The sequence below is a fragment of the Ceratosolen solmsi genome, unplaced genomic scaffold, assembly GCF_000503995.2.
Source record: "Ceratosolen solmsi marchali unplaced genomic scaffold, CerSol_1.0 scaffold10, whole genome shotgun sequence".
Classification (NCBI taxonomy): Eukaryota; Metazoa; Arthropoda; class Insecta; order Hymenoptera; family Agaonidae; genus Ceratosolen; species Ceratosolen solmsi.
This window is the reverse complement of record NW_011948412.1, coordinates 24568563-24596282: the sequence shown is the minus strand read 5'-3', so window position 1 is coordinate 24596282 and position 27720 is coordinate 24568563. Positions and strand designations below refer to the sequence as shown.

The 27720-nt window shown below is 27.8% G+C and overlaps 4 protein-coding genes across 4 annotated transcripts; 2 read left to right on the top strand and 2 right to left on the bottom strand.

The window, feature by feature from the left end:
• The first annotated feature begins 266 nt into the window (after positions 1-266).
• LOC105363034 (uncharacterized) lies at positions 267-2394 on the top strand. The gene is made up of 3 exons (XM_011500608.1): positions 267-640; positions 1118-1324; positions 2251-2394. The coding sequence occupies exons 1-3, from the start codon at positions 272-274 to the stop codon at positions 2392-2394; spliced, it is 720 nt and encodes a 239-aa protein (XP_011498910.1). The 5' UTR covers positions 267-271.
• Positions 2395-9143: 6749 nt separating this feature from the next.
• On the bottom strand, positions 9144-14792 carry Hrb87F (Heterogeneous nuclear ribonucleoprotein at 87F). The gene is made up of 7 exons (XM_011500596.1): positions 14505-14792; positions 13328-13539; positions 12903-13215; positions 12360-12636; positions 11922-12077; positions 11361-11551; positions 9144-9233 (listed from the first exon to the last, which is right to left on the bottom strand). Exons 1-6 carry the CDS (start codon positions 14523-14525, stop codon positions 11406-11408), a joined length of 1125 nt encoding a protein of 374 aa, XP_011498898.1. The 5' UTR covers positions 14526-14792; the 3' UTR covers positions 9144-9233; positions 11361-11405.
• Positions 14793-16203: 1411 nt separating this feature from the next.
• On the top strand, positions 16204-16589 carry LOC105363012 (Heterochromatin protein 6). Its single transcript, XM_011500585.1, has 2 exons — positions 16204-16365; positions 16428-16589. Exons 1-2 carry the CDS (start codon positions 16244-16246, stop codon positions 16546-16548), a joined length of 243 nt encoding a protein of 80 aa, XP_011498887.1. The 5' UTR covers positions 16204-16243; the 3' UTR covers positions 16549-16589.
• A 3088-nt stretch (positions 16590-19677) lies between these two features.
• LOC105366325 (zinc finger protein 39) lies at positions 19678-26925 on the bottom strand. The gene is made up of 7 exons (XM_011504734.1): positions 26620-26925; positions 26044-26371; positions 25274-25438; positions 25085-25129; positions 24416-24753; positions 23999-24252; positions 19678-19900 (listed from the first exon to the last, which is right to left on the bottom strand). Exons 1-7 carry the CDS (start codon positions 26896-26898, stop codon positions 19678-19680), a joined length of 1632 nt encoding a protein of 543 aa, XP_011503036.1. The 5' UTR covers positions 26899-26925.
• Positions 26926-27720: the final 795 nt, after the last annotated feature.

Below are 27720 nucleotides of genomic sequence, written 5' to 3'. Positions count from 1 at the left end.
AATATAATTAGTATTAACTACTTAATGTTTTATTATAATTTTATTTAATCTGTAATAAAGTTGAAGCACCAGATACTGTTATACATTAAAATTAAAGAGTATAGGTTAATGCAACTTTGTCTCAATGTCGAAAATACATAAGGTGCAACACCTTGAAGTGACTTAGTTCGCATTAAGGGTTTGAAATGCCACTATACATCGCGCTAACTTTCAACTCAAGTACCAATAAAATTTCTGTCAATAAATTTCCTTGTAGCGTCCAGTCCTGAGAATGTCAACTCCTAAAGACATATCGAGCTCTTCCATCATGCACGTGGAATTTACGTTAAACGACAGTGACAGGATGACCAGTTTCGTGGTCTACAGTAGCGCCCATTCCAGTCTCAAATGGAAAAAGATGTGCGTGCGGAGCTACGAAATGGAAATCATGAAACAACTCCGTGGAAGCCACATGACACAGACGAAGAAAACTGCCCTGACTCGTGCGATGACTTATTATCCAGCCTATCCGGGGACAAGTCGTCGAACAATTATGAAAGACAGCTTCGAGACATTCGGTAACGATTACGAGCAGGATGTGGAATCCGACTTTGAAATAGAATCGACATACCTTTTCAAGGATCCTCCTCCCGAATCTAAGGTGAAATACATGATTTTGATGAATCAATGTCGAATGCTATAAAAAACTTTTAATTTCAAAATTTTCCGAAATTTTTTAGCCTTATTTGATCGCAAATCATCCGTTTTACTATTAAAATTCGACAAATAATCTATTTGGTTTTAAGTGTTCATCTATCAGTATTGTTGACGTGGTTAATATGTCAAACTATCTATAACTGAAGGACTAGAAAAACACTTGTAAAACAAAATATAATTTTAAGAATTTTGCTATATGAACTTTAAGATTGCCACACTTTATTTTTAAGATACAGTACGAAGGGCAAGTTCCGCATACGATTGGTAAATTTGCAAGTACCTCAACCACCTACAGTAGGCTGTGTAACGACACAATAATATAGCAGTTAATGAACAATTATTAAATTGATGTGCAAACGAAACTTATCGTTTAAACAGCCCTTGAATAATTGTTTTTCATCGCTAATTTTCGAATTTACAGTTTAAGCTTGAGCAATTAGCAGTATCATCCGAGGTGGATGAAAAACTCAAAGACAGAATCTCATCGTTGAAATCGGGGAAGACAGCGAGTCGTATAAATTTCTCAACGCCTGAACGTCTCAGATTAACCGCGACAATGCCCGAGCTGCGGAGCTTGAGCCCAAGTTTGAACAAGTTAAAGTTGTCATGCTCTTCATCATCGCAAAATGGAAGTATTGTGCTGTATTAAATGTCTTTGCAATATAAATGAAATGTTTTGCAAAAATTTAAATTATAATTACGCTTTGCACATATTAATTATTGACATTAATTAATAATTTTCATTTCCAACTGTGGCTTTTATAAATTAATAAACTTACAATATAATTTTTACTCTATTATCTACTCTAATTTCATAAAATAAAAATTAAACTATTATAATAATAAATAAGAAGAAATATGAAATATTTTATGAAAAATTTTTTATGTTAAACATTTTCAATGCAAAATATACTAATTATTGAACTATAAAAATTCCATATAAATATCTACAATAATGGTTCTAAATAATTTAACTTGTATATAAAAATGTATGGTGCATTATTATGCTTCTTTTGCTGCGGAACATCGTATCGGTTTAACATTAAGAGTATTCTAATATAGTTAATGTTTTATGTCAGGAAGTACAAACATATGAAAAATTAATGTGTATAATTTTATCACATTATATGGACACTGAATTGATCTGCAGCTACAGTTTATTAAGACTGGTAGGCATCTTTTATGGTCAACTTGAGTAATATTCTTGACTTGGAAACCTAGATATTTTTCACACTATGAACATGAAAAATAACTGCTAGAACTTGTCATATCTTTACGGAGAGTTTAATTTCTGTGTAATTCAAAAGCAGTATTTTATAATTAGTAGTTGATTATTTAAAAATCTTTTAAAAACTATGTATCTTTAATTTTTATAGGCTGCTAACTTAAATACTTTAATAGGGCTATGTTTACGGTTCTAAACGTTTCGAAAAGCAAAATTACAAAGTAATGAACACGAAGTTCCTAAATAAAAAAAAATCTATTTAAACATTAAATAAAAATATCTTTATCAATTTTCATGAAACTTTTTAATATGTATAAATTATTTTTTAGGACTCGATAAGCGTACCAGTATGCTGGAATAAAGTGCGCTTTTTGAAACTTGGTAAAGTTTCAAAAGCTTTTCGTGGTCAATTACCTTTTTTACATATTGGCTCTGCCATATTACGTACGCGCAAACATGGAACTCAAGGATGAACGAAATAAAAGTTACATATTCAATTGTTTATCATATAAATAAATATACATTTAAATTAATTATATTTATCAATAATTACTTACCTTACATTTTTATAAATCGTATGTTTATGTTACTTTCAAAATTTTCATTTAAATAGAAACAAAACTATTTTGAATTTATCGATTTTAAAATATCAATATGTCATGCAAAATATTTTCATACATCAATTACACAGCACACATAACTCATCCAAGTATGAACATTAATTTTTTTTATTCAACATATTTTCAAAATTACATTTGTTTATTATGATGCATCCATTTATAAAAAATCCTAGCTAATGTATTTTTTATGAATATAAGAATTATAATTCTATATGATCTTTCGATTAAGTTTAATTTACACGTTTTGCTTTTTAAAGAATCATAATTAAGAGATAGAACATAACTTTAATCAATCGGAAACATTCTTTGTGACAAATGTATGTTAATTTTATAATTTTCAATATATAAAAAACATATTTTTATAAATTACAAAATTATATTTCTTCCATAAAAACATTGTTTAAATATTTATTTTGATAAAAAATTGTCTTTTAATATTTAATTTATATTTTTATATTACTGCAGATTTTGTTCTTATACTTGAAAGTATGCGATGGCAGATGTGCAAGGTAAATCAACTATAACATTATTACTGAAAAAATAAATGATTTATTAAATGTTTATTTTAAAAATACATAAGTTTATCTTCTTGCTTTGCCATGGAATTTCTTCATCAAAAACTGTAGAGCATTTGTCGAGTCGAAGAGTAGCTTAACATCTATTTGTCTTTATCAACACAAAACAAAAAAAGGAGGAAAAAAAGAAAAAAAGCAAGGATTAAAATTGTTGCGCGCCCTATTTATTTCTCAAATTTGTTATTTTGCTTTGAAGATAAACATTTTTCTAACAAAAATGCGTATTTAAAGAATTAGCTCTAAGCAATAAAATACCCGATAATTAAAATTATTTTTCCTTATCCTCTTTTATGATTATAATCAGTAATATTTATTTAATGATATATATATATATATATATATATATACGTTTATTCGATTTTTCAACTAAATTGATATTGATTGTTAAATCGATTAAAAAAGTCCGAAAATAAAATAAACAGTATTAACAGAATCGAGTCGATAAATTGCTGTTCAGTATATTTTATTATTATGCGTATTAGTGAACATATCGAATAACTCTTATTTTAATAGTAATAGTTCTATGTCGAATTTGTTTGTGTATGCAATTCTATATTAAAGAAGATTAAAACCATGCATTAAAGCTTTCCATAAACTTCATAATTAGAAAACACACGTTTTAATGACAAAAATCTTTATTATTAAACAAAATGTATCAATTTTGTAAGCTACCGACGTATGTAATAAAAAAAAAATACTTTACACAAAATTGAATTTGTTCTTCTTACAAATAAAATCCGAGGAATTAATGGGAATATTATTAAAAGTGAAATAAATTTGCTAAAAAAAAGTACACACATTTCAATGTGAAATAACTAACTCCAGTATTTTACTTTAATACTCGGACGTTCCGAGCTTTTCCACCCTATTGCTTTCTAAAACGAACGATCAATGTTGAGGCAGTTCGTTGACACCGGGTGGTACATTGGAAGTTCGATCGATAACTAAGGAATGAGGGAGTAGTAGGAGAAGGACAAAATGGGCACTTACGTGGACTTACCTCCGGCGACGTTGGCCGTTGTTAATAGAAATATGGTGAGCGCGCTGACGCTGACTATCACAGGCCGCACAGTAAACCAGAAATTAATGAAAACGAAATACAAAATATTATTATGGGGAAGAAATAAAAGATTCGTAAATGTTTACTTGCGATTTGTTTTTCGCTTTTCTTTTCGCCGTATACGTGATTTTAATGCTATTTATTTATAAAGAAATACAAGATAAATCGCTTAGATGGGAAAGAAATTTGTAAATAATGAATATGAAATATGTTGTAAGTCAAAAAATTAAAACCAAAGAAATTATATTTTAATTCGTAAATATAAATGCTTTGATGTAGAAATCTTTGCTATTAAACAAGATTTTTTTCTATGCAATTTTAAATACCTTAATACGATACCGTCGAAATTTAATAATAAAATTTTTTCTCTAGCTTGCAAATAAATAAATAAAAAACTAAATTTGCTATTTTCTTTAATTTTCAATTTAATTACGTGTTCATATTTTGATGATATCGAATTTCAAGGAATAACTCTTGCATTTCTTGCATATCAACCATTTATATACACAAATATTAAAAGATACAGTTAAAATAATTTACTGTCACTATTTAAAGGTGAATTGTAAATTGTTAAATGATGAAACTTCAAAATTATTGAAAAAATAAATGGAGCACAATTTTTATACATGAATATTATTATGTTAATAATGTTATTAATATTACAATTTTTATAAATTTACATATTTAGCATGGAAATGTAAATCATTAAAAATGTGTTCTTGATATTTCAGATTTTTTAAAAATAAAGCATACGTCAAATAAAAATATCTAATAAAAGTATAATATAAGAATGTTAAATACTTTTCTAACTTTCTACTTCTTTAAATTGTAATAAAGTGTTAAATAAATAGAATATTATGATTTAAAGTCTTGTAATCAATTTTGGTTAAAAACTAATATTGAATTTCGAGACTGATTGATAAATAAATTAAAGCAACTTTGCATTCCTGATTTAGTATATATTCGCTAGCGTGGAATAATATATTCGACTTACGTCATTATAATTAGCAAAATTAAATGTACCAGCAATTTAAAAATAAAACGTATATGATTTAAATCCAAAAATCATAATATACAAGATATGGAATTAAGAATCGAATGAAAATTTAATGCATTTCATATAACTTAATACGATTTCTTGAGTTAATAATCCAATTCGTAATTATTCAGTACCTAGTGTAATATTAAATCCATAAAGCTTTCCTACCTGTTTTACGTACAGAAGCTAGCTAGAGTCCCTTCACTCTGCTACCTGCCTGTCATTTCTCTTCTAATTCTCATTTCATTCCTTTGCTATGCAGAGCAAATTCATTGCCGCGAAGAAATTAATAAGAAAGAGACAACAAAAATAAAGAAACTGTACTTCTGAGTAGTATTTTTCTCTTTTTTTTCTTTTTTTTCTTATAGTTATATGTACAAATTACTTTAATACTGAGGTTACAAATAAATATGTACCAAATATCCTCGATGAGATGCTCTTACACACATTTTTGTTTACAATTTTATAGCGAGTAATAACTAGGTTTTGGCTTTCTTCTATTTTTGCTTTTACATGATTTAAAAATATAAATGTAAATTTTCTTCTCGTTATAATTAAAATAAATTTTTGAATAAGGCCATAAACGACCACTTATTAACGCCTTTTGATTGCTTAACATTATTTTTCAAATTTGAAATTGAAAAAAATAAAAATAAAATAAACAAACTATAAAGTAACATGGAAAAAGGTCGTGGTCAATTTTATTTAACTAACTTTCTTACGACAAATACAACTTAAAAATTACTTGGTTTCATTTTTTGTTATGTATAATGTGTACATACATACACATATATATATATTATATATATATATATATATATACACATAGGTACACATATATATAGGTTTAATATGCACGCGCGCGTATGTGTATAATGTAAACTATAGGTATAACCTACAAATGCTAAAATCATTGTTGATTAACCTAGGCTAAGTGTCGCTCTCGCAATTTCTTTACTAATTTTCCCATTTTACGATATCTTTTGAAACTATCGTATGATTATTTTTTACCGATATTTTACTATATAAATATCGCGAGAACTTAGGCTTTATTTTTTTAAAAGTATAAAAAAATAAGCAAACGAAATAAAGAAATTATTGGTATTACGATTAAAAAAATTTCTTACAGTTTGCAATTGCTGATCTCATAGCAAAAAACAACCAAAAATAGAGAGGTCATCCATAGTGTATCTCCGCTTGATTAAATCGAGTTATTATTTTCAAGCTTAAATTTTTAAACTGTATTATATTTATACAAATATATGTGCATAAAGTGTACAAGAAAGCCAAATTAATTAAAATTTTTCATTAATTACACTACACAACATACATTTACCTTAATCGATATTAAACAATTTACAAATCGGTTAGTGGTGTAACAATTGCTGAAAACAGTCACAAGATTCGATAAGGAAGTTCGTGCATTTTGTTTAAAATCGATAAAATGATAACTCATGAATTGCAAAGTTTACTAAATGAAAACTCTTCTAAAACAAATAACAAAATTGGCTTCGTAAGTATCAAACAGTAAAATAGGCACTGTATCATTTTCAAAGGTTTTAGCTATATACTTGAGGTTGTAAAGACTTTGCAATATTGTTATTTTAATACTGCTATATTTGTCGCTTTGTTTTTTGTTCATGAATTTTCGTTCACGATTTCAATAACTTTGCGTATTTTTACACTTTACGATCGACCTTCCTTACTATCGATCCTCCGCTATATTTTCAGCTACGTCTTGCAAAACAAAAGTTATTTTTAGGTGATGATTTAACACCCATGAACTTTATTCAAGTTATCTGAGTGATCTACGACGTGGCCGTCCACTTTTAAATAAAAATATTTGATCGCTCATTGGTGAAAAAATTATATGAATTCTTTCAGAAACTTGTTTTGCCTCGCTTTATAAAGAGCTTAACATTATAATAATTGAGCATGTGGTTAGATTATTAGTCGTTTATCCATGATTTCTACAATAGTTGTGCGTTGAATATATATAATCATGCAACTTCGATCTTTATTCAACTTATTAACAATACAATTATTTGTAGATATTTAACATAAACGTGACAATACAAAATAAAATTTCGTCCCAATAGTATTCAGAGAAAAAAATTGCACGAACTTTTTTATCTAATCTTACAGATACCTCGTATGTTAATCTGTGCAATAACTCTAAGTAGTTTTTCATAAACAATAAAAAATAAGTTTATGAATAAAATACGACTTTCTTGGTCTCTTAAATCAATATAAAAATGTTATTTTATTATTTTTATAGTATTTTACCGAGTTAAAGAAATTTGTCTAATACTTTTTTTTAAAGCCATCTAGGATATCATTTTAAATTTGAATCAAGAAAGAATACAGTCAACATGGAGGAAAATTGATCTCATTAGTTTTATGGAAATATATCATTAATTGCCAATTAACAATTATGGTCTTTGCGATAGTATGTGTTGTTGAAGTTATTAAAATAATAAAGTAAGTTTTATAAAAAGGGTTCTACAGTTCTAAAAGTATTTCGTAAAAAATGCTAATATAAATGCAATCGGTTACTTAAATCTTTTTTTATAGCACATTATTTAATATTTAAAAGAATTGACTGAAAATATTGATACGTATAAGGCATTATTTCGAATCATTCATCATTCATATCATTTTTTCGAATTGCTTAAGCCAAAAGCTTGCTTCGGTTCATAAATGACTAAATGGTTTAAAAGTATGCAATTATCTCCTATAATTAAAATTAAAATGATAAATCCTTTATTAGATGATGCTAAATTTTCTAGGGCCCTCGAAATATATATAAACAATAAAAATATCCGAATTTTAAGATAATTTTGAAAATTTTGAGACCAAGAAAAACAAGTTATTCCTTGTATGTGGGTGGTTTAAAAAAACTTTTAAGCCTTAATATGTAAATGGACATTATGGTTATTTTGTTCATTTTTAAATAATTTTTGAAAATTTCAACCATTCGACGCTTTGTTGTTGAACGATAATCGTTTGAACTAATCGATGTCATCATTATTTTTATAAAAATTAAAAAAAAAAGAAAAACAATAAACATGTTGTCGTTAAAAATTTTACATGGAAAATGCAATAATTATCGTTGCGTTAATGTTGAAAAATGAATTTGATCGAAAAAAGTTTATTTCTATATTGAGCTACAAACTTTTCAGACTATATGTATTGAATTCTCATGAATGATGAAATTAGATAAGTTTAGAATTTCATAACATTTAATTAAACAAAACTGATAATTCGAGGTGAAAAACGTAAATTAGATTTGCACGATAACGGAGGTTACTATTGTACAAAATGTAATGGATAGAGATCAGTGATTTCATTTTTTCTTTAATTTTTCTTACGAAACAACACGTACATGCTACAATTAATTATGTTGCGTAAAGCTGTCAAATAGGTGAGAAAAATTTTGTTTAATATTTTCTTCTACAACAGTTAAATAGAGATTTTTTCTTGAAAAAAGAACAAGATCAGTATAAACCGTATCCCGAAGAATGTAAATTTATATATAGATATACGTATACACACATATATGTGTGCGTGTGGACGCGCGCGCGTATATATACATGTGCATACACATACATACATATATATATATATACATATATATATCCACTGCTGTTTGACAAAATTTGCATTTGAACTCACTTTCTTTTTGTTTTTATTTATCTTTTTAAAAAATACGCATTATTGAAATAAATGTCTCCCCTCCTCTCATTCAAGAGCGTACAAGCTACAAGTATTCTCTTCCTGTATTCCTGTATCCTGATTGTCCTGCCTGTGGGGGTTTTTTCAGTTCTCAGTCCCTTTCTCAATCTTTCTTTCTGAAATTTCTTTCTCAGTATATCCTGTATCCCTCTCTCATTTTGCTCACTGTCCTGTCCTTCTAGCCTGTATTTTGCTCTAGCCTGTATGCCTGCTTATCCCTGCCTGCTCCAATACTAATACAGTACCGCAGTACTGCTAAGACAAGAAGTAGAATGGGATTCACCTGGGGTTCAAAAGTCAAAACTAGTTAGTTGTGGAAATACAAAATATCTTACGAGAGACGTCAATCATATACACACTATTTAGAAGGGGGTGCGTACATGTGAAAGTGTTATGAAAAATATCTTTCTAAATAGCATGTCAAACTAAATTATGTAGTGAATACTATTTTTAAAATTCTTGCATCTTTTTTCATTTTTAGACAAGTGATAGTAAAGATTCAAAAATTCTAAAGCTTAAAATTTACTGCCGAATTAATTTAAGATTATTTGAAATAAGTTTTTGTCTCACATATTAACATGCATATACTCTTCATTCTGTTAAGGATAATCTATCATTAATACAAAATAGAACATCGATAAGATTTCTTTTTAAAAAATTGTGTATTTCATTAAATAGTTGTTAATTAAAATAAAATTGTTTCAACAGAAGTTTATAAAAATAAATTTATATTAATTTTTAACAAGCTTCCTGTCAATAAGGAAGCACATATATTCATTAATATTTTACAGAGTGTCTACCACTAAGTTTCTTTAACTTTTTTATCAATTTCATAACTACACTGATTATTTATAAAAGTTAAATTATTGTTAAGATATTAAAACAGTTAACGAAAAAATTATCTACAGATTTTATTCGTGAAATGATTAAGTAAACTTTCACATTAACTTTTTTTATGTATTTTTATAAATTATAAAATATTCTAGGTCTTCTTAAGGATTTAAGGGTTAAGTAGACACTCTTGTATATAAATTTAACTTCTGGTGCTACATATGGAGTAGTACTAAACTATATAGATGCTTCTTATTACAAATACATAATTTGTTTTACAAATAAAATTTTTTAATTTAAACTATAGAAATGGAGCAAAGAAGGAAAACCTTGGAATATTGAAAGAGCAATTATCGTACCTTTCTTTACCTCAAATTAAAACTTTATCTAATACATAAAGAGCATTTTAAAGCTTTCAATTATATAATAACAAATAAGCTTATAAGTTACATAAATTAAAATTACTTATATGTATTAATGCAGTTTTGTACAGAACATGTTAGAACCTAACTTAAATAAAGCCATTAAAATAAATATATTGGTAAAAAGCATTCTGTGTAATGTGCAATGAATTTGAAATTATTAAATAACTGGTTTCTAATTAATTTTCAGATATAATCATATAATATAAATATTATTTTAATTAACTTTATTTAAGCCTATGGTTATAAAGAGTATTCTAACAATGAAACTTAGACTTATTCATATCATAAATATTTCTCTATATTTCAAAGTTTAAACAATTGGTACTCTATATTCAAACAAATTTACTGTATCAAATTTTGAAGATTATAAAAATATCTCTACAACTTTAAATGTTAACTTAAAAAAAAAATCAAACAAAATTCTTTAAAATACTCTAAAACCATGAAATAAGTACCATAATAATATAAAGATTAATCCTTTCCTGATTAAATATCGAAAAATTAAACATCATAGACTATTTGCTAGCTTCTTTTCCCTAGCTTCCTATCATACTACGATAAGAAACTGTTTTGGGCTAAGCTTAACGAACCCTCAATAAGACCAACAAATTCTAATTAATGAAGAATAGTATGGAAGTCATTAATAATAGTAATCTAATTTACCATAATATGCTTTAATGACCAAAGTACTAATAAAAAATGAGGCTAAGTTGTTTCTTTCATGGGACAGAAATATGTTTGAAATAGTACAATAATAAAGGTATTTTGACAGTTTGCTTCTTTCCATTTGTGGGAATTGATTAATAAAGATTTTAAAAGATGAGGAAGAAAGAAAAATAATTATGGAATAACTAGGTTTATGCTTGAATTTAAAAATGAAATGTTTTTGAGTTCAAGCTTAAATATTAATGCCAGAAGAGAAATTATATCCAGGCATTGACAATACTTACATTAAGCATATATTACATAAAATATTTATTTTGCACACATTTGTATTTATTAATTTAGGAAACGCATGAAAAATGATCTAATTAAACAATAGATACCGATTAAAAAGATTCATTATCTTCTGGCATATCTTTCCAGTCGAATCTATAAAACTATGAAAAAAATAAAACAGATCAAGAGTCGGCTGAAATTGAGCTTTAGCTTACCGTATCGAGAGTCGGGGAGCATTTCATGGTCTTCCAGTTAGTCTTTTAATATCTTCTGCCACCGCCGCCGCCACCTCCCCCCATACCGCCGCCCATGGAACCACCGCCATAGCCACCTTGGCTACCCCCTCCGTAACCACCGCCGCCACCGCCGCCACCACCTCCTCCGCCGCCTGATGAGCCGGAACCACCTACGGGTTGCGGGCTTAACTTCTTTTATGGGCTCTTTTATATATGAAGACGACCAACGGCACTTGAGCCATTGCGTGAACTTCCTTTTGTTTTGTTTACGGTAAGCACACGAGTGTCTTCCTCGTAATAAGCCCTTTAATGACTTTCCTTCTTTAACCCGTATATATACGAAACAGCTTTTTAAATTTGTTTATTTCAATAACGTTAATTGAAGTTATTGGATTTTAATTCATATGGATATCATTAAAGAGCTACATATTTGAGGTACTGAGATGACTTTTTCAATAAACTTCTCATTACCACATATGCAAAAGAAAAAGAAATTTAATAATAAGTAAGTACAATGAAAATCTTTACGGGAGCTTGTACCGTAGGGCGCCGGCCTTCCACTCGAATTGAAGTTATTTCTTACTGGTCCGCCACCATAACCTTGTTGGTAGCCACCACCAAAATTATCATTACTCCAATTGCCACCACTATTATATCCACCCTGACCACCCTGGCCACCACCCCAGGCTCCGCCGCCTTTTTAAAAAAACAAAATGTGAAAAATATTTGATTATTCAGTATAGTAAATTTCTAAAGTAGTATAATTTATTAGGAATAAAAAACTTAAAAATATTGAGATTTCTAAGTCATGATTCACTTCTATAGACTCAATTGTTTTATACTTGGCCTGCAATGTATAAATGAGAATAAAGAAGGAAATACTAATAAGGATATTGAATTAATCTGCGATAAAAAAAACTTACAAAAAATAAAATCAAAGAACAATCCTTGAAAAGATTTAGACTTCATATAACAAACCTTGATTTTGATTTTCCCATGGGCCATTATTGCCCCATCCACCCTGATTGCCACCACCGTAACCGCCTTGGTTGCCACCTTGGTTCCAGTCACCACCTCCACCACCACCACCGCCACCCCGACCACCCCAACTGCTGCCGCTCTGATTGCTTCCACGAGGTCCGCGTCCACTCGATTGACCGCCACGACTACCGCCACCTCCGCCACCGCCACCGCCACCGCCGCCACCACCACCTCCACCTCCTGTCGCTGAGGCCATTTCTGCCCTGCTCAGAGCCTAAATAAAAGATTGCAATTTATAAAATTTAGCTTAATCAAATTATGAAAAGAATTAAAATTAAATAATTAAAATATCAAGTGTTTTTATGTAATGATAAATTAAATTGAAAAATACTAAGTATACTAAAAATGCAATTTTTGTCTTTTCCATATATTTTGACAAAAGGAATTGGTATTTTAAAATTATATATATAGAAACAAAAAGGTGCCTCCAAAAGAACAATAAATACATGTTACTATAGACATGTTGCAAATTATACACACCTTTTTAACATCAACGTGTTTTCCACGGATTTGATGGTTTCGTTGTAAACAAATTTTGTCAACTGGATCATAGTCATCAAATTCAACAAAGCCAAAACCACGCTTCTTGCCAGACTCTTTATCAGTAACAATACTGACAGAATTAATATTACCAAAGCTCTGGAAGTACATTCTAAGATCATCTTCTTCATGGTCATCCTTCAAACCACCAACAAACAATTTCTTTACAGTTGCACCAGCTTCAGGTCTTCCAATCTCCTGTCTTGGAACAGCGCGCTTGGGTTCTACTACTCGTCCATCGACTCTGTGAGGCCTATAATTTTAATTAATTAATTATAGATAAATCTTTTTAACTTGATATTTTTAAATTAAAGCAATGAACTGAAGAATGAGCCTCATTAGGTCAATGGAAAGTTGATAGTTACCTTGCGTTTTGGGCATCGTCAACCATGTGTGCTCTTGAATAAGTAATAAATCCGAAGCCACGGGAGCGTTTGGTCTTGGGATCTTTCATAACTACTACGTCAACAATATCACCCCATTGTTCAAAATGCTTCTTTAAGGAATCATCTGTAGTACGGTAATCCAAACCTCCGATAAAAAGCTTCCGAACATGTTCAGGCTCGTTTTTGCCATCCTACAATAGTAAGATTCAATATTTGAAAGTATACATTTATTTTTAAATTAATAAACAGATCGTATATTTTTCTTAATAATGTCAATATTACAAAGCTTTCAAGTAACAGAAAACAGAAATAACAGATATTTTGTATTAATTTGTTAAATTTGAAAAATGTCCACGGTCAAAAGGAGTCGATATAATTTGTTTTTCGGTATCAGAAAAAAAGGCGTAAATCTTATACTTTCTGGAGAAAACAAGAAAACTTCAAAAATTAAATTATCAACATACGCAGATCGAGAAAATTAATAATAACAGGCACTTTACAGCGGACGTTAATATTTAATTAACAATGCTCGACAATGTCTTACGAGGCAAAGGAAGAAAATAATTAAAGTAGTAGGCTAAGATGCAAAACCGATATAACCGAATAACATTTACAAAACTGCTTAGACCCCATGTATAAAAAACATGGTGCATAAAAATAAATGGAGAAAACGCGTCCTAATAAGTAGTATGAAGTGTCGCGAAGAGAAGCTTGAAAAATGGCGTAGTATGGCGTGGCCACGCCATCAACCGGCTTTCCTTCCCTCCCACTCGTGCAACTTTGAAAAGTTTGAAGAGATCTTGCGTGGGTGTCACACGATTTTGTCACATCTCGAATCTTCCGCTAACATTGCATTATTATTACGAAAGCAGTCTGTCACGGCTATGGTAAATGAAAGCGACGCATCGCCGCCATTTTACCAACGCGGGCCTCCTTTTGGGAAGAATCGTGCTTAACATTTCTGTCAGTTGGCGCATTCAGTAAAAATCGGCTCTAACGAAACAAGATATACCCTTTTTTTACATTGATACACGTAAATGTCGGAGGCGACGTAAAGATCCTGGTATGTGTGACTATCGAGCCAAGCTCGGTGATGCACCGAGGGATGGGTCAGAGGACGCCAAGAATAATGAGCCGCGCGTTTTCCTTTACTTACATCATGCTCCATTTTCACCATCTTAGAAGATGATGCACTACGGCCTTGCGTGGAGCGCCGCGTCTCGAAGCCTTTTCAAAATTACGAGATAAAAAGAAAAACGGAGAGCTTCGGCGATCCGGAGCGCGCGTGCACGGCAGATACACACACACGAAGGAAGGGGGAGGATGCGAATGGCTGCTACTCTTGCTAACACCAGAATGGCACTTAGCTTGGTCAATGCACCAACTCGACTGTCGCTGTTTCGTTTGCCGCCGCCGTCGCTGCCGCCGCACCAACTTGCCTCGGAAGTGTGAACATCGATTTTCGATGGCTTGGGTGGGGGCGCCGACGCCGGAAGCCTACACTACGCGCATCAGGTGTACGTCTACTTTCTTTCCGTTGCCTAGGAGTCTCCCCAGACGGCGCACCTCTTCGTCGGGCGCGCACATTTTTAAATATTACCTCGTCGAATCGCAATAGCGAGGAGAGAAGCACAAATGCTCGCTCGTTTGAAAAGCGGCTTCCCAACATTTACAAGTCAAAACGGGCTTTACGAATTACGTCTGCAAAAGCCCATTTTTCTTGAATGGAGTAGGGTACATTACCGTACGAAGGATTTACATTTCCCGACATAAAGATATCGAGTATTGTAAAGTTTATAAAAGAATATACCACTTTTAGACCTTACCACTCTTAGAGGACACTATGAGTTAAATCGTATACTAGAAACGTTGATGGAATTGAAAAAGATTTTTTAAATATATTAGTTAAACGCCTAATCTTATTTTAAAACATTGATTATTGATTGATGACCGACACGAGTTCGGAAAGTTTCCATAACACTTTACCGAATGTCGAGATGTTCTTTGATTGTCCGCTTATTTGCTAAGAATTTTATTCGAAATTTCAGAGAATTAAGAATACAACACATTTACTTCATTTTCAAGCTTCTTTAAAACGATCTAATAAGTTTTAATTTATCACAGAGGTAGTCAATTATAATGGCTAAGCAGTGTATATTTAAATATTTATAGTAATAAGCATTGCTTTGATGGCGCGAAAGTTACTTTATTGAAGCTATAAAATAATATCAATGACCATAATACTGATTTGAAAAATTATGTTCATAAATAAACAATAAAAATTTTTTTTTGAACGAGTTTAGAATATTACTTTTTTTCGATACAGTGAAAATGTGAAGCTTCATATACTCGTTGGAATTGAAATTGTAGCATAGAGTGGACAATGAATATAAATGTATATTTAAAATAATTCAAGTATTGGAAACTCGAATGACCGCTGATAATAATAACCATTAATGTTTTGTATGAATAAGTTACAAATTAGTTTATTTGGAACATCCGGAACAGGTAGTATCCAAGTATATTTTGGTTTGTTGTCAAAACAATAAAGTAAACCGTTGTTTGGTTAGTGACTTGAGCATTTTAAATTAAAAAAGAATTTCATTGCCTACTGATCTATAATTAATATATAAAAGGCAAGTAAAATGATTTTTTATAAAATTTATCGTGGCACTTGAAAATATAAAAACTAGTATTGGTTGATTTTATAACCTCTTATATAAAGTATGTTTTTTTTAATACATTTTTAATTTATTTAGAGGCAGTATATTATTATACTATTCAAATTTTGCATTCATAATTAGCATATTGTAAATAGTAGACGTTTGCTTTTATTTCAGAATAAATAGGAAATACTTGTAAATACAAATAATTACATTTTAATAGCTAAAGAAAATGAACAATGAAAATAAAATTAGTAGTAATATTAAACCACATGGCTTTAAAAGACAATTAGAAGCAGACAAAATTATAGGAGCGACTGAATCCAATGGAGAATTGATGTTCCTTATGAAATGGTAACTATAATTGTCATTTAAGTTGATCATTGAGAATTGAAATATATTTGTAAAATTAATAGGAAAGGAACTGAAGAAACTGACCTTGTTACAGCCAGAGAAGCAAATCTACTTTGTCCTAGAGTTGTGATACAATTTTATGAAGATAGACTGGTGTGGCAAACTGCAAAATTACCAATGTAATAATTGGATAACTTGCTTCAAAGATAATTTATTTTGCTTATTACTAATGGTACTTTAATATTGAATTTATTATTTTTTAATTATACTTTGATATATATCTTTAATTCTAATTTTTATATAATGTATTGATTACAGTTATGTGCTTGGATTTAAAATTTATGCACATCGTATAGGATTATATTTATTGAATCTTATAATTGAATTTGAAAATTTAATTGCTTCGACTTATTCTATTCATATAAAAAATAAGCTTTAATTATTACTATTATTCTCAATCTTGAAATTATTTTCATAGTGCTTTGGATATATTCAGATTGTGTGTTATAATAAATATAAACCATCACTATCCTTTAGAATTCACAAATGCCTATTATGTTTCTATATTGAGTTGTTAATGATGCTGCAGTTAGCATGCATATAGTACTTCTGAAAAAATTCTATGGCGTAGGCACACATAAATCCATTAGTATTATTTGGCATATGAATCTTATGCATATATTTATGTATATATAGCCAAAGTATATACATAAGAAACTAACATGCATATTGAAGCTCATTTAAAAAACTAGGAGAAATTTTCTTGAAAAATAGTTGTCAAAGAGATGTCAACACTGTATACGATCATAATCATGAATATTGTATTAAGCTTATTTTATTAAGATTTATATTAAAATTTTAATGCCTAGTCATAAGCAACACAAATATTTTGCCTTAAACTTCCATTTGACTTTAACTTAACTTGATTATTTATAAAGTCAAGCTCATTGAAGAACTGACATCTGAAACTATTTATTCAAGACTCGTCATCACTGGATTCTATTGCCAAAATGGTATGGTAATAATCTAGTTTTTTAATATTTATAACATGATTGGTGTAATCTATTATCAATATCTTCATGGATTTACTAGACATTTGCACCTTACTTAGAGAAATATATGCAGAAGTACTTGACGAAATTGATATAACATTGTTAATGTCTGAACAGGTATTGATTAAGAAATCCCAAAAATATGTAAAAAAATAGTTAATATCTAAAATTATTATACTTTGAATGAATGAATCTTTGTTATATCACATATAATTTTTTTCTAATGAAAATGAAATTTTTATTAAAATATAGATAATATAGTTTAAGTTAAAAAAAATTATGAATCTAAAGTTATCTTGTGAAGAATAATTTATAAAATTATATAATAAAGTTTAATTTAAATATTTCATTTACATTTTACTAAAACTTAAAGCCAAGATAAATGAGTTTTATCTTAATATTAGAATTAAAAATTAAAAAAAAATTAAAATATTTATTTTATAATTTTTAATTAATAGTAAATTATTAAACTATGGAGTTTAAAAATTAATATATAAGTTTTATAGACTTGCATTTTATATATTTTATGCATAAACTTAATATAAAAAATTATTTGTATGATACTATTTAAAACATTGAGAGGATACTATGGAATAGACATTTCAATGCCCCAGTATTATTGATTACATTTTAGATAGAAAAAGAAAAACATTTTGAATTTTTATTGTAGTTAAAATCAATTTTTTTTAATAATTATCTTTTAAAATATTTTGAATATACCTATACAGGCTAATATTTTTTGCTATTCTTATATTATCTGATAATTCTTATTTATATTAATTATTTTATCATGAGTAGATGATGAATTTAAGCTAATATTCATAAAGTTATAAACTTGTATAAAATATTGATAATTGCAAAGCTACTTTTTACCTGATTTATAAATCTAGTCACTGATTATTGTTTTATTAACTTAATGAATTAAAATATGTAAGATTTTTAAGATGTTCCTACAAGTTTTTAAGTAAAAACTTCAATAATACAAAAGTACATAAACTTTATATTCAACATTTATTACAAATCATTTTGTCTCTAGAATAATTTTCAATGATTTTCTAGTTATTAAAGTAGGAGATTTATTATTGCAATAAATTAAGTTTAAAAAACTTAACTTTATTTGTATACTTTAAAATTTTATAAACATGTATACTTGAAGATAAATTTATTTATTAAAGTATTTTTTTATTTTAACAAAATTTTTTACTGTGATAAGAAAACCTTCAATAGCTATAATTATAGTTGTTGACACAAAAATTAGGTAATAGCAATAAAATAATTAAGTTCTATAATCTAAAGGTTTTTTTTAAATCTTACTTGCGAATTGTAAAAGAATATAATCAATTGATTTAAATATTTAATCAAAAGGAATTAATATTGGCATTGTGATAAAAAATTTAATTATACTCACCGTGATCACTTCTATAAGTTTAATATAGCAAAAGGAATTATTATTTATTTCATTGTTTTTATAAATGGACCTTCATTTTCTAAGAAACAACTAATTACGGAAGCAAGAGTTATAAAAATGTATTAAAATTGGGTAATAATTAGAATGAATAATGTTTAAGTACAAGTTATTAAAATGTTTTTAATTATTAGACAGATAATACTTAATAATTAAAACATTATGCAATGTAGAGAAATGCCATTTTTATAAACACATAAAATTGTCGAAGTTTATAAAGCATAATTTGTTACACTTGCAGGAAAAAACATGGGCTTCTCGGTAATTAATGTAATTACTCGTAACATATTAAGGAATGATTAATTTATAAATACATTGTACGATTTTTTTCTTGAAGTATTGAATATACGAGTAAAATTAAAAGACCAAAAATACCTACGTTGAATAAATAAAAATTATTGTACAAATGTGTTGCGTAGTTGCGTAATTTTAAGTTCTTGAATAAGTTGTGATCTTCAAATACTTTGTAATGCCCATGTCGCCTTTATACCTGTCATTTAAATACATTTCAATGAAATAAAGCCATTCTTTGTATTTTCTTTTTCAAAATCAACCCTTCTGAAGACAAAATCTTTCTTATTAACGAGAACTTAATAACAATGACTTAAATCACATTTTTATAAAAACAGCTTCAGCTGCACAAATGAGCCAAGTACGTGATATCACCGTTGCCCAAGTCTGGCAATGTTACTTATTCGTGAGTAAAGCGAGTATAAATAAAAGAAATGAAACACTGAATACCGACATAACAAATTTCCGTAAATGTGAATTTTTCAGTCTTGTAGACGACGCAGCTCAAGTCTGCTTGCTTTTGGAGATTTTGGTTTTCAGAGACTCGGCAGTTCTGCGTCTCCAATGGAGATTGATGTCCTTCACAACTTTAGGCTTGTCGGTTCTGAGTACTTCGCACTGCTCCTCCTTAGCAAAATGTACAGTCTTTGATTTCTCTGGATTTTGCTTGCATGCGAAGCTTGTATCATCGTTTGAGTTGGAATTGCTACCGCAACTGTCTCTTCTCCTGTTGGTTAAGATAGAAAAAAGCTTTCAAACTTACTAGCTATAAACTTTTCAAATAATACGTCATATGAATAATTTTTATTAGCTTGCAATTATGGATGTGCCAATCTCGATTCTACGTCATGAATTACAAATGTGTTTACGTTATTGATATCATAAGACTTTGCGAACAGTTTTTGTAACCAAATGCTTTTTTCCAAAATTTGATATGATTTTATTCTTTAGAAATTTGTTTTACAAAATTTTTTACAGTTTTTAATTCATAATACTACATAAACTTCATAAATTCATCTCCACAATTATTAATATTTCATACGTCTCGGGATTAGAGATCAATTAATTAAGGAAGGAAACAACAATTTTTAAACTACAAAACTAAAGCTAGATTTCAGAGCAAAGTAATAATTTTTTTAATGGGATAGAAGTTAAAAAAAGTTCTTTTCGTTAACAAAATTCTTATTTCTATTAAAATGGTACTTTTCCTTCGTTCCATTAATTGCCTTTTCAAATACATAAATCGACTTTATGATTTGTACATTTAAATTACGATAACCGATGTTTGATTTAAGTAAATTAAAAAGTTGATGCCAGTGCATTGAGAGTTAGCTTTCTCGCGTACTATTTTTTATTCTAATCAAAATCATTAATCAAACATATTCGATTATAAAAGTACAATAAATCATTTTCAATTTGATGCAATAACTCTTATTGATAAGATATTTTATATTTGATAATAAAATATTAATTTTTTTTAATAATACGTTTGGGTATAATAATTTCGAATAATAAAAATATATATTGTATTTATTATTTAAATTGGTTCTCAAAATTAATATTATGTTTGTTTATAGTATTAATTGGTATGCAATTAAACAAGTTAAATGTTAAAATATTAAAAAAAAATTAAATAAATTTTACATGATTATCGATATTAAGAGATTATTTAGTACAGGTACACTGAGGTTATTAAATTATTATGATATTCACAAGAAGAGGAGGGAAGGTAGTTATACAAGAATCGTAGAATAATTTAAAAAAAAAAAACGGAGATTTATGGGGTGCTATAATAATGATAAATGTACGACGATAAATTGCATAACCATTTTAGCCAAATGGATTACGAATTGATTTTTTTAATAATACTAATTGGTATTAACATTAAGCATATTTTGAAGACAAGAAGTGTAACTTTGAATTCGTAATATTCATACATTCAAGATCATTAAATTTGTCCTGTTATTAATTAAATTGAGTTTTATTGATAATTTACGTTTTTGTGGATAATATATTATTAATATATTATATATTTATCATATAAATTATCAGAGAAAAAAAAATATGTATATATATGCAAACTTAATAACATTAAAATAATTTTATATACATATAATTTATTATATTATAATATATAACAATAATATAAATGTAATAAAATTTATATATATATATATATATATATATATAATTTCTTTATCAAATATTTTTAAGTTTACCTTGGAATTATAAGTTATTTGAAAAAGTGAATACGGTAAATAGTCACTTTAGCAATAATAATCTTTTATCATTATTAGACTAATCCAACATTTAATATAAAATATAACTTGACATTTTTTATCAGGTACCTTTGCTATAAAAATATATTATTTTGAATTATTAACTATAAATAATTAATAATGATCTGGATGGTATTTTTCGTTCAATTTATCAATTGATTTGTAATTATGAAAAGGTTACTGTTACAGCAATTGATATATTTAATACATTTATTGAAATATAATTACAACATTTCAGTTTCTATGGTATCTATAAAGAATTTTTATAGAAATTATTTATTCTTAAATATTTTGTAATAAAAATGTAATAAAAATTAAGATGTATTAGAATTGACAATAAAAATTAAAAACTATACGTTAATTAAGTAGTGTAAATGTGCTTTGTATAGTGTTTGAATATTAATTTATCTTGTGTCCCAAACAATAGTACTGTATAATTTTATATTGTTTAAAACTTGCTAGAAAATTCGATTTTATAGAAATAAAATGGTTATTCAGATATTAAGTGAAATTTATATACATAAGCAGAAGTTTATTATTAACATAAATTTGTATCTGCCTTAACACAATATTACTAGATTTCTTTTCCAAAAATGCAATAATTTTTTTCATCCATTTTAATTTGTTAATTTCATTCTTATCGCTCTACATTTTTTTATTGATTCCGTACAAATAATTAATTTTATACGATATTAAATTTTTACGTATTACGTTTTTAAATTACTGATACCTTTCATTACATATTAAGGAATATGAATATCTATTTATTCAAATTAAATAAACAATTATTGTGTATTTCGAAATAAGAATATTTTGATAGTATACACGACGTCAAAGGTATCGGTAAAAAATAAATAATAAAATATTAAGTATGCAATGTTGAATTTATGTATTTATATATTTATAAAGGATTTGATATTGTTATTTGTATGAACTTTAATTCATTCAAATAAAAGACATGATTTAATTAATCGATATAAATAAATATATATATTTAATAGTCTAATATTTTATTAGACTAATTATAATTATTATTTTTTAATTTTATTATTCTAATTATAATTAGCTTTGTTTTAGATTCTTGTTCACCACCTTCTTTTTTTTATTTTTCTTATTATTATTATATGCTGGTATATTCAGCTATTATTTGCTTGTCATTATATTATTATATAAATTATAATTTAAAAATTATATAAATCATAATTTTTAAACATAAATGAAAAAGAAAATTAATTTTAATATAATATAAAAACAGCCTTATTTTTAAAGACGTATTATTATCTTTCCTTTTATCTTCAGTAATGTCATAGACGCTTTCACATGATAATCTTATTAGTATATTAAGTAATTTATAATAATACAGTGATATAGTTTTATTGATGATGAACATATATATAATAATGCTAATGATTTTATAAAATATTCTTGTAGAAAGTTTAAATTTTTTTTCTTCTATTATTAATTATAATTTTTAAAAATACTGAATTTATATTAATGGATGTAAAAATTTTGTTTTTAAAGTCGATCTTAAATGTAATTTAAAGAATAAGTAATAAGTTCTATAAAAATGGCGATCAAGAACTTCACATTTTAATAAGTTAATGAATAAGTTAAATAATTTAATGAACCAAATTAAGCAATATTTCTCAAGATTTCAAATAACTCTTGCATGATTTTCAACCTTACGTATTTAAATACATTTGTCATTTTAAATAAATAAACTTGAATTGTTTTTTAAGAGGTACGAAGAAATTATTCTATAAGATTAATTAAACACATATATATTATAAATTCGATCCATCAAGGCATATGCTAAACATAAAAAATCACTTTATAAAACAATTACATATAACTTTCATATCTATTTATACGCGAGTGGTCGTTAATTTGTTATGCCAATGCAAAAAAAATTATTTTGCCATCGTTAATTAAAAACATATAGTTAATATTTTGTTCTTGATTAATTCTTATATACATATTTCTTATAATTTCGGATTAACTTTTAGTACCAAACTGTTCAGATTTTATTGACGCAAATTAGCCGCAATTTTCTTATCTCCAGAACTACAATATTAAAGCGTGTCGTATTAGAGTGGCATACTAAATGGATTTATTCTGACCATCATAAATAATTGTATAGTACAATATGGCAATAATAGTTACGTTAAGTGGCAGCAATGTTGAATCAAGTACATTCAATCGACTTTTTTCGGACGCTATTTTTTCACATAATTTTAAATTTATGCTTCAAAATCATGGACATTAATTACTTAGTCAATTATTTTGTATAAAGATTAACAATATGACCCGATGATTAAATATTATTAAATATGATTATTATTAAATATTATTAAATATGATTATTATTAAGTATTATTAAATATGATTAAAAATAAGGTTAAAAGTGCGGATGGAAATAAACTTATATTCATAAAATCGGCATTGATATTGATTGATGGAATTGATAATTCCATCCGTCATATTTGAAATGTAACAAATTGTTTTATTTGCTTTATTTTATATAAAAAAATATATACAAACCATACCTCACGATAGAGTTGGCTCTGCGATTCAGACCCGGGTAGATACAGAAAGAATCCTGAGTGTAGATTTTTTCCTCTATCTGGCGATTAAGAACAACAGCTTCCTCGGGAGGAATGGATTGGGTGAAACCGAGTCGCGTGCCCATTATTTCGCTGCCTTCGGCAAAACGTTTAATACTTATAGGCCCTCGGATTACAGGCACTGCGTTGCTCACGTCCGGTTTCGAGCCCGCCTGTCGATGGGGCTGAGGAGAGCACTGCATTGAAAAAGATTGTTAAAATGTTGACTTTTTTTCATAAGTGTAGGTTAAGCATATTAATATTAATAACGTTAAAAAATATTAAAGTAAAGTATATTGATTTGATAAATATGAGATTGTATAATTGTATACCAAGATACATAAAAAATTGCAGTTTTACCAGAGATGTTTTAAGTATACTCTTGGTACTCGAAATTGAGTTTGATCTAGAAGTTCGCTTTTGCTTTGGTTTGGTTTTTACATTATTCGTTGGCTTCTCGATATTATTCTTGAATTTGGAACTTTTTTCTTCAATTGATCGCTCCTCCTGATTTGACAATTTCTCATTTGCATTACCATTCACAATTCTTTCAGTATTGTCGGCTTGTTCCTTAAAATCATTTTCTACAGTCTTTAATGTATCCGAATCAAGTACATGATGATGCTTCACGTGACGATTCAGATTATCCTTACGGCGAAATTCAAGGTTACATTGATTACATGAATATGGTTTTACATCTAAAAAGAACAAATGCTATTTATTACAATGATGATGTATCGAAAAGTCATTTATACAATGACTTATCACGACAACAAAATGATCCTTATATCTAAAGTGTTAATTTTACTTTTATATTTTATTTTAAAATAAATAAATATAAGATTATAAAAACTGTTACACAGAATTAGTAAGATTTAATATTACGAAGGTATTAAAATATTATACCAGAATGAACAGACATGTGTCGCTGTACTTCGAATTTGCTTAAAAAAACTCGATGACAATCGTGACATGAAAAAGGTCTATTTTTATCATGTGTTCTTCTATGTCGCGTTAATAAGAATTTACCTTTGAAATCTTTAGAGCAAATATCGCATTTATATGGCCTATCAGCTGAAAAATTAAATAAGAAAAAATTAAATAAGAAGATTAATTATAAATATAACAATTTTTACTAAATAGTTTATTTTTTATCCAAAATAAATAAAATCTTGTAACAATTTGTATGGTAATAGGAAATATATTTCAAATACTTGCTTGAGTGTGATCGTTCGTGACGTTTTCTGTTAAATGCAAGAGTAAACGTTTTCGGGCAAAACTTGCATTTATATGAATTATTTTGATGAATCGACATATGATTTTTCAAGTACTGCTTTGTACTAAATCTTCTTCCACATTCTGCGCACTCGATATCATTTTGTTCTGAAATGAAATAAGAAACTTAAAAACTTCATAATTCATTTTACTATTATAATAAGGTTTTGTAAGTACAAATAAGGTTTCGTAACCCCTACAAAACTTTCACAATTCTTAATCGATCTCTTTATTTTCTTTGTTTCGAAAAAATATATGAATATGTTGATAAATTAAAAAAATTAAATTTCTTATGTATGAAAGATTATAATAGTCGACTTCTCAGTTGAGTAAAAGAGAAGCTTCTAAAAAAGGAACGCTCAAATTTCACGGTTTTTCCATGTAAAAGAATTTTGTATCTATTTGTGTATATTTCAGTCAAGCTTTTTGTAAATACTTAAATCATTTATAATTATTACTGAATCAAATTTTGAAAAAGTTAATGTTAAAAATACCTCACGATTGACTCGCCACATTTTAATTAATTAGAACAATAAATAAGACAATTATTGATGTGATGAATAATAAAAATCAATCTAATTTATACTTAGTCTCCAATCATACTTTCTCACTATTTGCATTGCAAATAAAATAACACTGAGATTATATAACAAGAAGATTATCAAAGATAAGAAAAAACCTCGCATTATCATATGGCCTTGAAATGGACTCACGTTTATGAATGAGCAGATGGCGATTAAGTTTGCTCTTCTGCACGAAGCTTTTATCGCAGAAATTGCATGCGAAGGGCTTGTGTCCGGAGTGCATCCTCTCGTGGTACTCGAAATGCGAGCGTTTGGCAAAGGTCCTGGCGCAGAGGTGACAGCGAAATGGGGCTTCTCCACTGGGACAGCTCGTGTGGTACCACTTGCCTCGCGGACTTTTGAACATCTTTTCGCAGAAGGTGCACTTGTATGTCACCGTGTTGCCTGGGAGCGTCACTATGTGGCTCCAGTCCTTGCCCCGTCTGCGCCGTTTCGGGGACGGGCCCTTCGTGTCCGTCTAAAGCGGTGTAAGTTTATATATAATGGTACATGTTTATTTACATAATTTGTGCATTATACTTCGAACATTAGTAGAGTGAAGAAGACTAAGTAACTGTTAAATAACTATTCATATTTAATTAACTATTCATTAGTTCAAATGAAAGGACTTGTTTCTTTAATTATGAAGAATGCATTAAGATTACCGATTAAGATTCAAATAAATAAAATAATGATTGATGAAAAATTTTTTTGTCATACACAAACCTCATAATTGTCTTCATAAAATAGAACTTTAGGTTTTCTTTTTCTTTTTCCTTTTCGAATTGTTATTTGCTTATCATTTTTTTTGTTTTGTTCCTTTCGTTTTTTGCGTTTTAGTCTGGTTGAAGAATTCGTTTGATTATCGTTTGTATCTATCTTAATATCCTCTTGAGCTTTATTCTTAGCTTTACAAGTTTCATGCTTTACAATTGATATAGAAACTAATTCACTATTGCATCCTTCCTTAGTATTAACTGCTAATTCTTTTTTCTCATTACACATCTCTTTATTTTCTTTATTTTCATCATCTTTGACTTTTTCTTTTTTTTTAATTTCTGTTTTATCGCAATTAGGTGTTTTCAATATTTTTTCACTAGTTGGACAAATAGAACTTTCTAAATTCAGGAAACTTTTATTCGTATATTCAATATGTATACTACTGAATTGATTGGTATCTTTTTCTTTCTTATAGCTGCTTTCTAACTTATCGGCTAAGTTGTCATTATGTTTAAGTTTTTTTTCAAGTACAGAATAACTTGGAAACTCATAACATTTTAAATGGTCATAATTAACTCTTTCATCTTTATTTTGTTCTTTGTTTACTGTATCTTTGTCTATTAAAATTCTTTTATCAGTTAAAGGACTGCTTGAATGACATAAATGATCGGAGTCTAGATTAATTACAAATGGAAGAGATGTAATATCTGGTTGATTATTATCTGATTTGTCAGTTTTATTTTCTTCTATCATTCCAATTATATTTTTTTCTGTGACTGATTTATTTTTGAACAATACGTAATCTGATAATTGAAACTCTGGACTATGGTATTCAAGAAGATGAATAGGGCTTGTAATTGATTCGTTATATGCTATTTTTTCACCTCTACTTTTAAAAGATAAGTAGTCAGATAATCTAAAGTCTGGACTTCTATTACTAATAAAGTGATTTGGAGTCTTGTTTAATTCATTATAATTTAATTTTTCTATTTGACCTTCTTCTATACTGTCTATTATTATTATATTTTCTGTTGTAGATATTTCACTTTCAACAAACTGGTAATTATTACCTTGAAATTTATTTAAATTATTTACAAGAAAACTAAG

What these genes read in the sequence shown, in the direction of transcription:
- LOC105363034 (XM_011500608.1), top strand. Translation starts at nt 272, where the DNA reads ATGTCAACTCCTAAAGACATATCGAGCTCTTCCATCATGCACGTGGAA. An exon ending in ATCCTCCTCCCGAATCTAAG is followed by an intron (nt 641 to 1,117) that starts GTGAAATACATG and finishes TCGAATTTACAG; the next exon opens with TTTAAGCTTGAGCAATTAGC. An exon ending in GCTCTTCATCATCGCAAAAT is followed by an intron (nt 1,325 to 2,250) that starts GGAAGTATTGTG and finishes ATTATTTTTTAG; the next exon opens with GACTCGATAAGCGTACCAGT.
- Hrb87F (XM_011500596.1), bottom strand. Translation starts at nt 14,525, where the DNA reads ATGGTGAAAATGGAGCATGAT. An exon ending in GACGATGCCCAAAACGCAAG is followed by an intron (nt 13,216 to 13,327) that starts GTAACTATCAAC and finishes TTAAAATTATAG; the next exon opens with GCCTCACAGAGTCGATGGAC. An exon ending in AACACGTTGATGTTAAAAAG is followed by an intron (nt 12,637 to 12,902) that starts GTGTGTATAATT and finishes TCTTTTATTTAG; the next exon opens with GCTCTGAGCAGGGCAGAAAT.
- LOC105363012 (XM_011500585.1), top strand. Translation starts at nt 16,244, where the DNA reads ATGAACAATGAAAATAAAATTAGTAGTAATATTAAACCACATGGCTTT. An exon ending in TTGATGTTCCTTATGAAATG is followed by an intron (nt 16,366 to 16,427) that starts GTAACTATAATT and finishes TAAAATTAATAG; the next exon opens with GAAAGGAACTGAAGAAACTG.
- LOC105366325 (XM_011504734.1), bottom strand. Translation starts at nt 26,898, where the DNA reads ATGTGTAATGAGAAAAAAGAATTAGCAGTTAATACTAAGGAAGGATGC. An exon ending in CCATCTGCTCATTCATAAAC is followed by an intron (nt 25,439 to 26,043) that starts GTGAGTCCATTT and finishes ATTTCATTTCAG; the next exon opens with AACAAAATGATATCGAGTGC. An exon ending in GTATACTTAAAACATCTCTG is followed by an intron (nt 24,253 to 24,415) that starts GTAAAACTGCAA and finishes TTTTCAATGCAG; the next exon opens with TGCTCTCCTCAGCCCCATCG.